Source organism: Triturus cristatus, chromosome 6 (assembly GCF_964204655.1).
Source record: "Triturus cristatus chromosome 6, aTriCri1.1, whole genome shotgun sequence".
Classification (NCBI taxonomy): Eukaryota; Metazoa; Chordata; class Amphibia; order Caudata; family Salamandridae; genus Triturus; species Triturus cristatus.
This window is the reverse complement of record NC_140589.1, coordinates 664060736-664075923: the sequence shown is the minus strand read 5'-3', so window position 1 is coordinate 664075923 and position 15188 is coordinate 664060736. Positions and strand designations below refer to the sequence as shown.

The window sequence follows — 15188 nt, the reverse complement described above, 5'->3', positions numbered from 1 at the left end:
GAGGCGGCAGGGTCACCCTGACTGGAAACCCAGGATAGAGGCTGAAAGATCGGAATCATAGCCCAAATATCCCGGACTCGCTGCTCGGGAGGAGAGACCCGAAAATGTGTCGTGTCCAGAACCGCTTTGATGAAGAGGACCTTCTGCAAGGGAGTCCGGTGTAGCTTCGGCACGTTGATAGAATACCCCAACAAATGCAGGAGGTTGGCTGTAATCTGGAGGTGGGAGACGACAGCCTGGGGCGAGTCCACCTTCAACAGCCAGTCGTCGACATAGGGGAAGACTGGCACCCCCGATCTGCGCAGATGAGCTGCGACCACCGCCATCACCTTTGTGAAAATCCGAGGGTCACTGGTGAGGCCAAAGGGGAGCACGGTAAACTGAAAGTGCTCGTGGCCTACCCTGAACCGCAGGTAACACCGGTGGGCCGGCAGGACGGGGATGTGAAATAAGCGTCCTGTAAGTCCAAAGCTACCATTCAGTCTCCAGGGTCGAGGGCAGAAAGGACCTGAGCTAAAGTCATCATTTTGAACTTCTCCTTCCGGAGGAAGCGGTTGACGTTCCTGAGATCCAAGATAGGACACAGGCCTTTGTCCTTCTTGGGCACCAGAAAGTAGTGGGAATAGCAACAACGACCTACTTCTGGGGCAGGAACTCGCTCAATGGCTCCCTTGCCCAAGAGAGCCGTAACTTCCTGTTGGAGAAGGGCCAGATGATCCTCCGACATTTGATGGTACTGAGGTGGCATGGCTGAGGGGTAGCCTCGAAGAGGACTATTTGCAAAACCCACCTGTCTGACGTGATCGTGCGCCAGTGGGGGAGGGGATTGCGAAACCTGGCGCCATCACCATTGGCGATTGGTGGCCCTGAAAGGTCAGACTAGGAGGGTTTGGAGGTTGCTGCAAAGGGGGCGGTGGTGGACTGGCCTGCTCGCTGGCCCCCAGACCCACGACAGTGGGTCTCACGTCCCTGGCCGCGCTGAGGCTGGACAGCTTGCGCCGGCCTGTGGCCCTGGGTGGAACGTAATGGGTCACCCCTTCCGTAGCCTCGAAAGGGGCGAAAAGTAGACTGCGCAGGGTGGGTGGTTGAGAGGCCCAGGGACTTGGCCGTAGCCCGAGAGTCCTTGAAGCGATCCAGCGCGTTGTCTGCTTTGTCGCCGAACATGCATGTCCATAAGGGTAGCTTGGACAGCCCCGGAAAAGCAGTCGACCTCAGAAAGGCATAGTGTCGATGGGCTACTGACGTTGAAATCGTCCTGTCTATCGAGTCCGCCGTGTACAGCCCACATTGGATGGTAAACTTGGCTGCGTCTCTCCCCTCGGCGACTGCACAGGAGAACACGGCTCGGGCCGCCTCCGGGCACTGGAGCAGCACCTGCGCCACCGGATCCCACACAAAGTGGGTGTAACGGTCCAACAGACATGCGGTGTTTACCGGCCACAGTCCCAAGCTGGAGGAGTGAAAACATCTTCCCAAGGTGGTCCAGCTTTTTGGATTCCCCATCAGGTGGTGCGTTAGGGAATGCGCCTTTGGACGTTGAAGTTTAGATCACCAAGCTCTCAGGGGTGGGGTGCTGGGAGAAGAAATTGGAGTTACCCGGGGCCGGGCGATGGCGCCAGGCAATCATCTTATCCACAGGAGCCCATGTATTGGTCCTGGACCAGGTGCCCAAAAGGATGTCAGTGAGGACTTTGTTAAGCGGTAATGGGGCTCCGAAGAGCTCGCTGCCGGTTGAAGCACCTCTGTCAGGAGGTTAGGCCTGACTGCCACTGTAGGTAACTAGAGGTTGAGAGCCTCTACCGCCCTACGCAACACCACAGCGTAAGACGCTCACTCCTCGGTAGCCACGGTAGGAGAAGACAACATAACAAGGTCTGGGGGTGGGGGGTTTATCCAGACCACTGGCTTCCCCCAGCTCCTCTCTCCAGTCCGATTCATATCCCATCTGGTTAGTCAAAGGGTCTCCAGACCCCTGCCAGTCCTCCTTCCCTCCTCTGGTTGCCATTCTGCCTAAAAGGAACACCAGGGTGGAACTGGGGCACAAACGTTCCCATCGGTGCCGGATCTGCGTTGGTCGTTGCCGGTCTGGCTCTGTGTCCACCTGAGGGTTGAGATCGGGGTCGGCGCCGGCTGGGGTCACAACCGTCGTTGGCTGTGGGGGGGGTTGTTACAAGGCCGATCCGGATGCAGGCCTTGATCCAAGGGTACCCTGCGGTGCCAGAGTTGAAGTCGCCGGCGTCGAAGGTCCAGGGCCCCCTGCTGAGTCCGCGGAGCCGAAGGTGCGCCGGCAGAGTCGGGCTGCTTAAAGATGGCATGATTCGCTTCATAGAAACTCCGAAGCTGGGCAGGGGTCGCTCCGGGTCCCGGGTAGGGAGGGAAACTCTAAGCCGACCCAGCGGGCTCCACACACACAGCCGCGGAGAGGCACCGCCCGCATTCCTTGTTGCGTCGGCTGACGGACGGGAAGAAGTCGAAGAGTGACAATGCTTCTTCGACTTCTTCTTGTGCTTCGACTTACCTGATGAGTGCGAAGACTTGGAAGAGGACTTGTGGTGGTGGCTCCGCGACCGGTCCCTCGACCTCCCACGCAACCGGGACCTCGAACGGCGTGGGGCGGACTGCCAGGCCTCGAGAAGCTTTCGGGACTACTCCCGCAAAGACTTCTGATTCATGGTCCGGCAGTGGGAACACGACTTGGAGTCGTGGTCAGGTTCCAGACAAAACAGGCACACGCGGTGCGGAGCAGTCACCGACATCAACCGTCGGTAGGAACCGCAAGCCTTGAAACTGGGCATCCCTACGCGGACCAGGAGTCAAGGAATCAAAACGGTGTCGACAAAAGTCAGTCAAAAAGTGACGGGAGGTACCGCTCTCTCCGGAACTGCACTGGATGGCACGGAGAAAGAAAGAAATGACGTCAGCGTGAGAGAGCGGCGTCTAAGTAGCTACTCCGATGTCATCCCGGCGACCACGACGCCAATGACTAACACGGAGCTGACCAACGTCACCTTTCCACGCACACAGGTACTGCTGACAAAAAAGTTTACGGATCCAGTCTGATGCCTGGGGGTTCATTCTTAGGTAAGGAATCTATAACTATTGTCTCTTTCAGATAACTGTATTTTACTGTAAAGGGCTAAACCCTGTAGGACATTCAAACACATGTAAACATTTGTTGGTTAATTGAACATGGAAATATACCCGTTACAGCTTCAATTTACACACTTGGCACATAATAAGTATGGATGAATACAGATAAAATATATATGGATAAATCAGCTGCGGCCCGTCCGTAAAAGCAGAGGGGCAACACCCCGCACCGTTTAAGCATAAAGATGGTCTGTCAGGCTGAGCAAAGGTCAGCCTGACAGACAGACACACTATTTTCAGTTCAGGAAGCCAGGAGCTAGACATGAACGAAATGTGCAGACATCTGGCTGCCTGAGCAGAACTTTGCTGGGCTGAGGAGGTCACATAGCCTCTGGGTGTGACTTCCTCAGCTCCACAAAGGCCCTCCCCCTTATGATGAAGGGGAGAATCAATGACAGCCTCTTGCCTGAGCGTTTAAGTTTTAGGCCCCGAAATGGCCAGTGCTAAGTGTCTATCACAGACACCTCATCAGAGTGGGTGGGATCAGCAGACTGTCTCTCATCCAACTCTGTGATGAGGCAGGGGATGCTCCCTCCCTTCATTGGCTGACCTGGTCAGTCAATAAAGGGAGGCAGCAGTCCCAACCCTCCTGGCACCTCGAAGGCTTCTCTCACTTAGAGCAGCAGCAAGTAAGAGTTGTGTTTTTATTAACTGGTGTGTGCCTGTGTATATGAATGTACGTGCATGAGTGAGTGAGTGTTGTGAATGGGTGTGTGTGTATGCACCAGTCTGCATGTGAATGCATGGGTGTGAGGGAGTGCGTAAGAGTGTGTGTGGGCCCACCCTCCCCCTCTAAGTTGTACTTGCCAGCCGCCACTGGGATAAATACATACGAAAATGTCAAAAAACACATACCATAAAACCAGGAGCCCTATTTATAAAATTCAAATTTTATAGCACTCAGAAATTAAAGCAAGAGAACAGTGTAGTCAAGTATTACCTGCAGCTGGTGATCAAGAGTAAGATATGCCATTGGGATGGAGTTATCGGACCCATTAGTATCTGAAGTTAAAAGGTTCAAAGTGAGGGAGTCATTTACTTAAAGGTGCAACAGCTATCAAAGACATAATACAATAAAAGATTTTGTTTTTAACGATCTTGGCTAATGCATTATATATGTTGTGATATGTTACCAGGCACATTCACTCAGTAATGAACAATTACATAGCTGTTGTTTTTAATGTAAAGATTACCGACCTGCATTAAAACCGGTCTCCAATTTTCTTTTTACGGTGTAGCTGTGAGATTATCAATCAGCTTTTACTACCAACTACTTTTGTGAAAGATCCCCTCATAGACAATTTCAATCTTTGGAAACACACCCTAAACAATAAAAATGCTTCAACTGCTGTGGATTACAAAGAACCTCTAAATACGTCTCTGAACATATTCTCACCTACCCATTTGGCAATAAACATAGTGCATATGGTCTGGTTTTGTCATGCAGCATTCATATTTTAGACGTAATGGTTAAACCATACAAAATGACTTATTATTCTGGGCTCACATTTAACAATAAAAACTGAATGCAACCACACAAGAGAGAAACCTAAAAACACTAAATGGCAACTTTTCTGCATTTGGATCAGAGTGAACAAATATAAAAGAATACCTCAATACACAATAATTGATACCCAGCACTCTAAAATATGCCATAAGGATTATGTTACTTACTCTACAAGCATCTGTTCTTGGCATGTAGTGCTGTAGATTCACATGCTTTGCATATGTCCGCCATCTAGTGTTGGGCTCGGATGATTACAAGAAGTTTTCCTCGAGTCACAAGACTCCTCCTCTTGGTAATATTGCGCATGGTCATCGACGCCATCTTCAGATTTTTTTGCCGTGGGTAGATGAGACTGTAAGAATGCTGTATATGTAAGCAATAGATGTCCATGCGTGAATATGAACTAGTGTATGAACTGCAACCTACACAATAATTATTGGGGAGGAGGGCACACGTAAATCTACAGCACTACATGCCAAGAAGGATTAGTTACTTACCCGTAATCCTAGTTCTCTTCCAGGGGTATCCTCATCAAAGTCATAAGCATTAGAATATTCCCGCGCATGGGCGGGAATATTCTAATGCTTATGACTATTGATGAGGATCCCCTGGAAGAGAACAGATGCTTACAGGGTAAGTAATATAATCCGTCTGAGGCATGTGTGCGGTGGATACACATGCTTTGCATGGACTGTAAAGCAGTTCCTCTCCCTAGGCAGTGGTTAACTTTTAAAGGTAGCAGTTGCTTGAAAAAGAGTCTTAACATCCACACAATAATGTTTTGTGAAAGTGTGTGGAGTAGACCATGTTGCTGCTTTACAAATACCAGCATGTTCCATAACAAAGCCAAGGAAGCTCCAATTTTTCTAGTGGAGTGAGCCTTTGGGGGAACAGGTAGAAGTTGTTTAGCTTTCATATAGCAAGTTTGGATGTATTTGACTATCCATCTTGAAGCACAAGTTACTTACCTTTGGTAACGATATATCTGTAAGAAACATTAGTAGTGATAGATTCCTTACCTTAGAATTACCCCCAGGCCTCGGACTGGATCCGGAAAGTTTTCGTCAGCAGTACCCCTGCGTGTCGGTAGGCGTCGTCGTGCGGCTCCGCATGCGTCGTTGGCGTCGGGATGACGTCGCTGGAGCTACTTAGACGCGCCCACGCGCGGCGACGTCAGTTCTGTACACTACTTTCCGCGCCAGGAACGCAGAGCCATGAAAGAAACTGACCACTGGTGCATTGAAACTAGGGCCCTGAAAGGAATGACCTTAACCCTAGAAATCAGTTCGCAGAACGGGGAGGATGGGTGGGGCGGTAAGGAATCTATCACTACTAATGTTTCTTACAGATATATCGTTACCGAAGGTAAGTAACTTGTGCATCTGAAAGAAAAACGTAGTGATCGATTCCTTACCTTAGAACAGATACCCCAGCAATACCAACCCCGGTGGTGGGTCTGCGAACCAAGATCACACCAGAAAGTCCTGGAGAACAGAACGGCCAAAGAAGCCGTCTCTCCGGACTTGGCTGTCCAGGCAGTAGTGATTGGTAAACATGTACAGCGAGGCCCACGTAGCTGCCTGACAGATGTCATGCAAGGGAACACCCAGAGCAGTAGTGGCTGCCGTCGCCCTGGTAGAATGGGCGTGCAGCCCCACCGGAGGCTCTTTTTTAGCCAAAGAATAACAAGCTTTTATGCACAGAACGACCCACCGAGAGATGGTCCGCTTGTGTACGGCCCGACCTTTCTTGGCACCTATGTAGCCAACAAAGAGCTAGTCATCCACCCGGAACGGTTGTGTGCGGTTTAGATAGAATGAGAGCGCACGTTTTGGGTCAAGACGGTGGAGCCTCTCTTCCACTTCCGAGGGAGGCGGAAAGAAGGTAGGCAAAGTGATAGTCTGCCCGATGTGAAAGGCAGTGACAACCTTCGGCAGAAAAGAGGGACGGGTCCTTAGAACTACTTTGTCCGGATGGACAGAGTAAAGGAGGTTTAGAAGAAAGAGCCTGGAGCTCACTCACTCTTCCGGCAGAGGTGATGGCCACCAGGAAAGCGGTCTTTAAAGTGAGAAAACGAAGAGGACAGTTGTGAAGTGGCTCAAAGGGAACACACATCGGATTTGTCAGAACCAGGTTCAAGTCCCACTGAGGCATTATGAAGGGAACAGGAGGGAAAAGATGAGTAATTACTTTTAAGAATCTATTTACAACAGGGGACTTGAAAAAGGAAGGCTGATCTGGAAGCCGTAAAAAAGCTGAAATGGCCGAGAGATAGCCCTTGATAGTGCCCAGAGCTGAGCCCTGCTGGGCCAAAAAAAGAAGGAATAGAAGGACCTCTGAAAAAGGGGCAGAAAGGGGATCCAGAGCCTTTGCGGTACACCATGCCACAAACTTATTCCACCTGTGTTATTGTTATTAGGGGTTTGTAGCGCACACAGCTACTCGACAAGAGTGTCCTGGCGCGAGCCCAAACATCAAAGGGTACCAAAGCAGAATAAATAAAAACAGGCTAATTGAACAAGAAGGTTTTGATCTTTTTTTCTAAACTGAGAAGGATTCTTAAGGTTACATAGATCCAGAGGGAGGGAATTTCAGTAAGTTGCTGCAAGATAGGACAGAGAACTGCCACCCTTGCGTTTCAAACGAAACCTGGGAACAAATGCTTGAAGCATATTCGAGGAGCAAAGGCACCTGCCAGGAGTATAAAACTGAAAACGTTTCCTGAGATAGGCAGGGTCATACTCGTAAAGGGCAGCATGAGCAATGGTCACGGCTTTTAACGTCATCCTACCTTTAACTGGCAGCCAGTGTAAGTTACGCAAGTGATGCCTGACACTGGAGTGCTTAGGAAGGTCCAGTAGAAGATGAGCGGTGGCATTCTGAACCACCTGTAATTTGTCCAGAAGGTAACAAGGCAGACCGGTGTAAAGAGCATTCGCATAATCTATGTGAGAGGTAACCAAAGCAGTGATGACTGTTTCTTTAGCAGAGAGAGGCAGTAATGGCAAAAATCTTCAGAGAAGTTTTAAAATACCAAAGCAAGTGCCAGTAAGTTTGCCAATTTGGCTACCAAAACTGAGTTTCTCATCAGACCAGATGCCAAGATTTTTCACAGGATGGCCAGAAGGAGAAAGGCAGGGGGACTCAGTCGGCCAGAAATGATACCAAAAACAGAGGGGGAAACTCCCCAAAGAAGAGAATCTCAGTTTTGTCTGCGCTACATTTTAACTGAGCCGACAAGCCAGCTGAATGCCGCAGACAGGCAGGCCTTGACATGAGATGTGTCGGCCTCGAGTTTCTTCCAGGTAAACAAAAGTTGCGCATCATCTACGTAGGCAACCACTTTGGCACCCAGGTCCTCAGCCAGCTGAATAAGAGGGGTCAAATAAAGATTGAATAGCAAGGGACTGAGAATAGACCCCTGAGGAACCCCTGTCAGCAGATCTTGAGATGTTGACACAAAAGGGGGAATCCAAACTAGTTGAGTTCTATTTTCCAAGAAGGATTTTAACCACTCCCAAGCAGTACCAATGATGACCAACTTTAGTAGACGGTCAAGGAGAAGTGAATGGGAGACAGTATCAAAAGCGGCCGAGAGGTCCAGCAGGACCAAGACGGCCCTGTCCCCAGCATCCAAGGTCTCACGGATAGCCTCCGCTACTTCCACAAGGGCAGACTCAGTACTGTATGTGGCCCTGAAGCCCGACTGTGCAGGTTGGAGAAGGCCTTGCTGTTCAATGAAGGATGTAAGCTGCTTGTGAACCATTTTTTCACAAACTTTAGTAATCGCAGGGAGCAGATAAATGGGGCGATAACTGGAAGGGAGATCAGGATCAAGAGTAGTTTTTTTATGAGAGGAACAAGCAGCGCCTGTTTCCAGTCAGTAGGCACGAAAGCAAGTGAAAGTGAGGTATTAATCAACTGATTCACAAAAGGATTAACAACAACCGCAGCTGTAGCCATAAGTTTCGCGGGGCAAGGATCATGAGGGGAGCCTGATTTAAGGCAGGATAAAGCAGCCAGGAAGTCTGGCAGAGATACAGGTTCAAATGCAGAAAAGGTAACACAGGTAGTGGAGCCAGACAGATACTCGGGGGACAGCTGAGAGGGATGGCTGTTGGAGTTTTGAAAATGCGATTGCAATGACCTGACCTTATTAATAAAAAAAGTGGTAAGTTCTTCACACCATTCGAGAGAAGGGGTGTGGGCCACATTCATTGCATTAGGAGAAGTGAAGCTTTTTACAATGCTAAACAACTCATTGACATTATTACTAGGCTGGGCAATACGGTCAGTGTAATAAGTCCGCTTGGCCAATCTAATGGCCGCATAGTAAGCCTTTTGGGCCATTTTCAATATGGTCTTGGCTCCAGAGTCATAATCTTGTCTCCATTTTCTTTCCAGCCTTTTACAATGTTGTTTCAATATTTTAAGCTGGGGCGAGAAGCACACATTACTACTTGTGTAACAATATATCTGTAAGAGACATTAGTTAGTGATAGGTTCCTTACCTTAGAATATCCCCAGGCGTCAGACTGGATCCGGAAAGTCTTTTTGTAGCAGTACCCCTGCACGTCAGTAGGTGGCGTTGTGCATCTCTGCATCCGTCACTGGCGTCGCATGCGCGGAGATGACGTCACGGAGACTACTTAGGCGCCACCCATGCGCGCTGACGTCAGTGCTGTACACGACTTTCCGCACCAGGAACGCAGAGACATGCAAGAAACTGACCACTGGTGCCATGAAACTAGGGCCCTGAAAGGGGATGACCTTAACCCTAGAAATCAGTTTGCAGAACGGGGAGGATGGGTGGGGCATTAAGGAATCTATCACTAACTAATGTCTCTTACAGATAAAGCGTTACACAAGTAGCAACTTGTGCATCTGAAAGAGACACGTTAGTGATAGATTCCTTACCTTAGAATAGATACCCCAGCAATACCAACCCCGGTGGAGGGTCTGCGAACAGATTACACCAGAAAGTCACGGAGAACAGAACGGCCAAAGAAGCCGTCTCTCCGGACTTGGCTGTCCAGGCAGTAATGCTTAGTAAAAGTGTGCAGCAAGGCCCACGTAGCTGCCTGACAGATGTCTTGCAGGGGGACACCATGTCCCAAGGCAGTAGTGGCTGCCGTTGCCCTGGTAGAATGGGCACGCGGTCCCACAGGAGACTCCTTCTTAGCCAAGGAATAACATGCTTTGATGCACAGAACGACCCACTGCAAGATGGTTTGTTTGTGCACAGCGTGACCTTTTTTGGTGCTCACGTAGCCAACAAAGAGCTGGTCATCCACCCGGAACTGCTGTGTACGCTTCAGATAGAATGCAAGCGCACGTTTTGGGTCCAGATGGTGAAGCCTCTCCTCCTCCCTTGAAGGAGGCGGAAAGAAGGTGGGCAAAGTGATGGTCTGCCTTCTGTGGAAGGGCGCAACAACCTTTGGCAAAAAATAAGGCCGGGTCCTTAACACCACCTTGTCCGGATGAACAGAAAGGAAAGGAGGTTTGGAAGAAAGAGCCTGGCGCTCACTCACTTTTCTGGCAGAGGTGATAGCTACCAGGAAAGCCGTCTTTTGAGTAAGAAGACGTAAGGGACAGTTATGAAGGGGCTTGAAGGGAGCGCACATCAGATAGGTCAAAACAAGATTCAAGTCCTATTGAGGCATTATGAACGGCACAGGAGGAAACGTGTGCGTAATGCCTTTCAGGAAACGGTTAACAACCGGGGACTTAAAGAGAGAAGGCTGATCTGGAAGCCTCAGAAAGGCGGAGATGGCCGAAAGATAACCTTTGATAGTGCCCAGAGCAGAGCCCTGCTGGGCCAAGGAGAGGAGGAACAGAAGGACCTCAGAAAGAGGGGCAGAAAGGGGATCCACAGACTTTTCTGCGCACCATGCCACAAACTTGTTCCATCGGCAGGCGTATACCGTCCTGCGGTGGGACGCCTGGCTGCCAAAATGACATCACAGACTTCGGGAGGAAGATTGAAAGCTGTCAACTGTCGCCATTCAATCTCCACGCATGGAGGTGAAGGCTGGACAGGTTCGGGTGTAGGACCGTCCCCTGCTGCTGCGACAGAAGATCCTCCCGAAGAGGCAGTTGGATCGCGGGATCGATCGCCATGCTGAGTAGCTCGGGATAAAAGTATCTTCGCGCCCAATCCGGAGCCACAAGGATGACATGTGCCGGTCGCGCCGCATCTTCTTCAGCACTCTGGGCAGAAGTGGTATAGGTGGAAAGGCGTACAATAGACCACAACTCCACTCGTGACGAAAAGCATCGCCGAGCGAGTGCCGCCTTGGAAATTCCAACGCGCAGAACTGATGACATTGTGCGTTCTCTTTGGTGGCGAATAGATCTAACCAAGACTCTCCCCACTGCTGAAAGAGACCTTGCACCACGTCCGAGTGCAGATGCTATTCGTGATCCATCAAGCACCGGCGGCTGAGTTCTAAGGGATATTCTAAGGTAAGGAATCTATCACTAACGTGTCTCTTTCAGATCCAAGGTTCAGGCAGTGGGGCATTATGGTGTCTAGGTTTGGCTTGTGCAGAGAGATTGTGCACCACCTTCTCAATCCAACTGTTAAAATGGGCAAGAGCAAGATCAGCAAGAAGTGACGGCGGACATTCTGCTAAAGCAAGACAGAAAGCAGAAGGCTCCATTTTAGGAGGTACCCTACCCGGGCCATTGAAGCGAGGCCTGTGAGAGGGATGACCTTTAGAAATCTGCCAGGAAAATGGAATCAGATAATGGTCAGAACAAGTGACTGGTAGAGGGGGAGACAAAACCAGAGGCAAACTAGAGAAAATTACATCAAGCGTGTGACCACCGCAGTGAGTCGGGGCAGACACATATTGTTGGAGAGGTGTGGCTCACTGGTTAGAGGCGGCAGACCCGTAAGCAGAGGACGGCCTGGGACCAGGGTTCGATTCCCGACGCGGCAGGGTCGTAGACCAGGGGTCAGCGGGCTCGATAATTCTCGCCTCGGTGCCTACTCCAGTCAGGGACCACACTCGGCAACTCTGGGCATTAGCTTGCCTCATCTTCACAACGGCCCCCCCAGACCGCCGGGGATGCTTGGTCGCACCTTAGAGATACCCATTAGGGACCATCTCTCAGGGTGAGCCAGGACGGGTTCCCCAGCGGTCGAAGCGCGGAGATACTCCTCCGGGAGTCGATTCTAGCGCTATATAAACCCACAATCAATCAATCAATCTATCAATTGTTGGAGTGAAGATGATTGCATCACAGTTAAAAAGTCATGTGTGTCACTCCCGTTGATGTTATCGATGTGGATGTTACAATCGCCAAGAAGAAGAAAGTGTGAATATCGCAAGGCCCTGGGCATGGTCCAGTCGGCAACCAGTTTGGGAAAAGGACCCGCAGGTCCAGGGGGACGATATAGCAGTATCCCACCCAAGCAGTAGTGTGGAAAAATTTTGATGCAAAAGTCGAGGGCTTCAATATCAGAGGAATCAGTCAGTTTACTGCATTGACAATCCCACTCTTCCCTCACAATCAGGGCAACACCCCCGCCCGCCTCACTTTGCAGTCGGCTCTAAATATCTTAAACCCATTAGGGATAGCCATTTTCACAACTGGATTGGAGGAGGAACTAAACCAGTTTTCAGTAACAAAGAGCAGGTCCAGAGACTCATCAATAAGCAGATCAAAAATATCCTGATAATGCTTAGGAATGGAACTTGTAGTCCAATCCTACCCTTCGGCTCAGCAATAGAGGCAAGGGGGAGCCGAGGGAATTAGAGTCTACACTTATCAGAGGTGTACTTATTGTCCACCGCAGCATCCCATCTCATGCATTCCCCACAGCTATTAGAGTTAAGGGATAGCAACTCAGAACCATCATACCTCAACATTTCTGTTCTAATATCGGTCTGAACACAGGCATAGTGACTGGCGCCTGGAGCTTCCGGGACGCTGACGGGTGCAGGCGGGCTTGCCTTTGGCGCGCCCGCTGCTCGCTCGCACAGTGCGCATTTTTAAGCCCCCACCCTCAAGAAACACTAGAGCACGCACTGAGCAAAATGGCGTTTCTAGTCTGGCACAACCAGGAAGTGGGAGCCCCAAGGGAGAAAGGAGGTTGAGCGGCGCATGAAGCCGCCGAAAGTACCAAATTCTAATTGTTTAAATCCCCAGTTTCCATAAACACAGTAAAAATCACAAATTTTCTATTTTAAAAACAAAGTAAGAACACAGTAAACACGAAAAGGATTAAAAGTAGCAGCAGAAGGTGCGATCGGTAAAAGTGCTAAGGTGCAATGAGCACTAGGCTCATTGCTACAGGCGTATATCGTCCTAGTGGAGGGACGCCTGGCTGCCAAGATTATATCACAAACTTCGGGAGGCAGGTCAAAAGACGTCAACTGCCGCTGCTCAATCTCCACGCAAGGAGGTGGAGACTGGATAGGTTCGGGTGGAAGACCGTCCCCTGTTGCTGCGACAGAAGATCCTCCCGAAGAGGCAGTCGGATCGGGTGATCGGTAGCCATGCTGAGTAGCTCGGGATACCATACTCTTCGAGCCCAGTTCGGAGCCACAAGAATGATTTGGGCACGGTCGCGCTTGATCTTCTTCAGCACTCTGGGTAAAAGTGGTATAGGGGGAAAGGCGTATAGAAGACCGCAACTCCACTCGCGATGAAATGCTTTACCTAGCGAGTGCCGCCTTGGAAATTCCAACACGCAGAACTGATGACATTGAGCGTTCTCTCCGGTGGCGACTAGATCTAACCAAGGCTCTCCCCACTGCTGAAAGAGACCTTGCGCCACGTCCGAGTGCTGACGCCATTCGTGATCCATCATGCACCGGCGACTGAGTTTGTCCGCCCTGGCAATCAGAGAACCTGCCAGGTGTTGAACCACCAGGAAAATGTCCTGATGTTCCAGGCATGTCCAGAGCCGCAGAGCCTCCTGACATAGGGTCCACAACCCCACCCCGCCCTGTTCGTTGCAGTACCACATGGCGGTGGTGTTGTCCGTGAACACCTGCACTACTCTCCCCTTGACAGAAGGAAGGAATGCTTTCAGTGCAAGTCGGATCGCCCAAAGCTCCAGAAGGTTGATATGGAGCCGGGAATCCATTGGAGGCCAGAGTCCTCTGATATCCGCCTCCCCCATGTGGCCGCCCCATCCCAGAAGGGACGCGTCCGTCACCACTGTGTGTTCCGGTTGGGGGAGGGATAGGCCATTGACCCAATCGCGATTTGTGAGCCACCACTGCAATTGTTGTGCAGTGCCCTCCGAGATCTGGACATGATCGGAGATGTTGCCCTGATGTTGTGCCCACTGGAACTTCAGGTCCCACTGCAGAGCTCGCATATGCCATCTGGCATGATCCACCAACAGGATGCAGGAGGCCGTCAGGCCCAGTAGCCAGAGGGTCAGTCTGACCGAAACCCGGGATAAAGGCTGAAAGATCGGAATCATAGCCTGAATATCCTGGAATTGCTGCTCGGGAGGATAAACCCAAAACTGCGCTGAATCCAGAATCGCTCCGATGAAGAGGAGCTTCTGAGCGGGAATCAGGTGCAACTTCGGCACGTTGATGGAAAACCCCAGCAAATGCAGGAGGTCGGCCATAGTATGGAGGTGGGAGACCACTGCCTGGGGCGAGCCCGCCTTCAACAACCAGTTGACGAGATAGGGGAAGACTGGGACCCCTGATCTGCGCAGATGAGCTGCAACCACCGCCATCACTCTCGTGAACACCCGAGGGGGGCTGGTAAACGGTGAACTGAAAATGCTTGTGGCCTACCGTGAACCGCAGGTAATGCCGGTGGGTCGGCAGGACGGGAATATGAAAGTAAGCGTCCTGCAAGTCCAACGCTACCATCCAATCTTGCGGGTCTAGGGCAGACAAGACCTGAGCAAGTATTAGCATCTTGAACTTCTCCTTCCGGAGGAAGCGATTGACACTCCGAAGGTCTAAGATAGGACGCAGACCCTTGTCCTTCTTGGGGATCAGAAAGTAATGGGAATAACAACCACAACCTACTTCTGGCCCAGGAACGAGCTTGATGGCCCCCTTGGCCAAGAGAGCTGTGACTTCCTGCTGAAGAAGCGCAAGATGGTCCCCCGACATGCGGTGGTATTGAGGTGGCATGGCTGGAGGGGAAGTCTCGAAGGGGAGGGAGTAGCCCCTTCGGACAATTTGCAGCACCCACTTGTCCGAAGTGATGTTGCACCAGTGGGGGAGATGATGACGAATTCTGCTGCCCACTGGCGTTTGATGGGCCTGAAAGGTCGGACTAGGAAGTCTTTGCAGTGGATGCTGCGGGGGTGGAGGTGGACTGACTCGTCCGCTGGCACCCTGAACCGCCTCGACGGTTCCCACGTCCGCGCTGTTGTTGCTGCGTCAGCCTGTGGCCCTGCGAACGTAGTGGGGTACACCTTCCGTGGCCACGAAAAGAGCGAAAGGCGGAGGAGGCCGAGTGGCCAACAGGCCCAAGGACTTGGCCGTAGCCTGTGGGTCCTTAAAGCGTTCCAGCGCACTATCTGCCTTATTGCCAAAAA

The 15188-nt window shown here is 50.9% G+C and overlaps 1 protein-coding gene across 7 annotated transcripts in view; it reads right to left on the bottom strand.

Annotated features, from left to right (window-relative positions):
- Nucleotides 1-15188, bottom strand: part of MAP3K7 (mitogen-activated protein kinase kinase kinase 7) — a 324585-nt gene that overhangs the window by 30195 nt on the left and 279202 nt on the right. For all 7 annotated transcript variants that reach the window (XM_085611146.1, XM_085611151.1, XM_085611147.1 and 4 more), the window contains one exon: nucleotides 4091-4152. In XM_085611146.1, the coding sequence (XP_085467272.1) occupies nucleotides 4091-4152 (62 nt within the window). The remainder of the gene's footprint in view (nucleotides 1-4090; nucleotides 4153-15188) is intronic.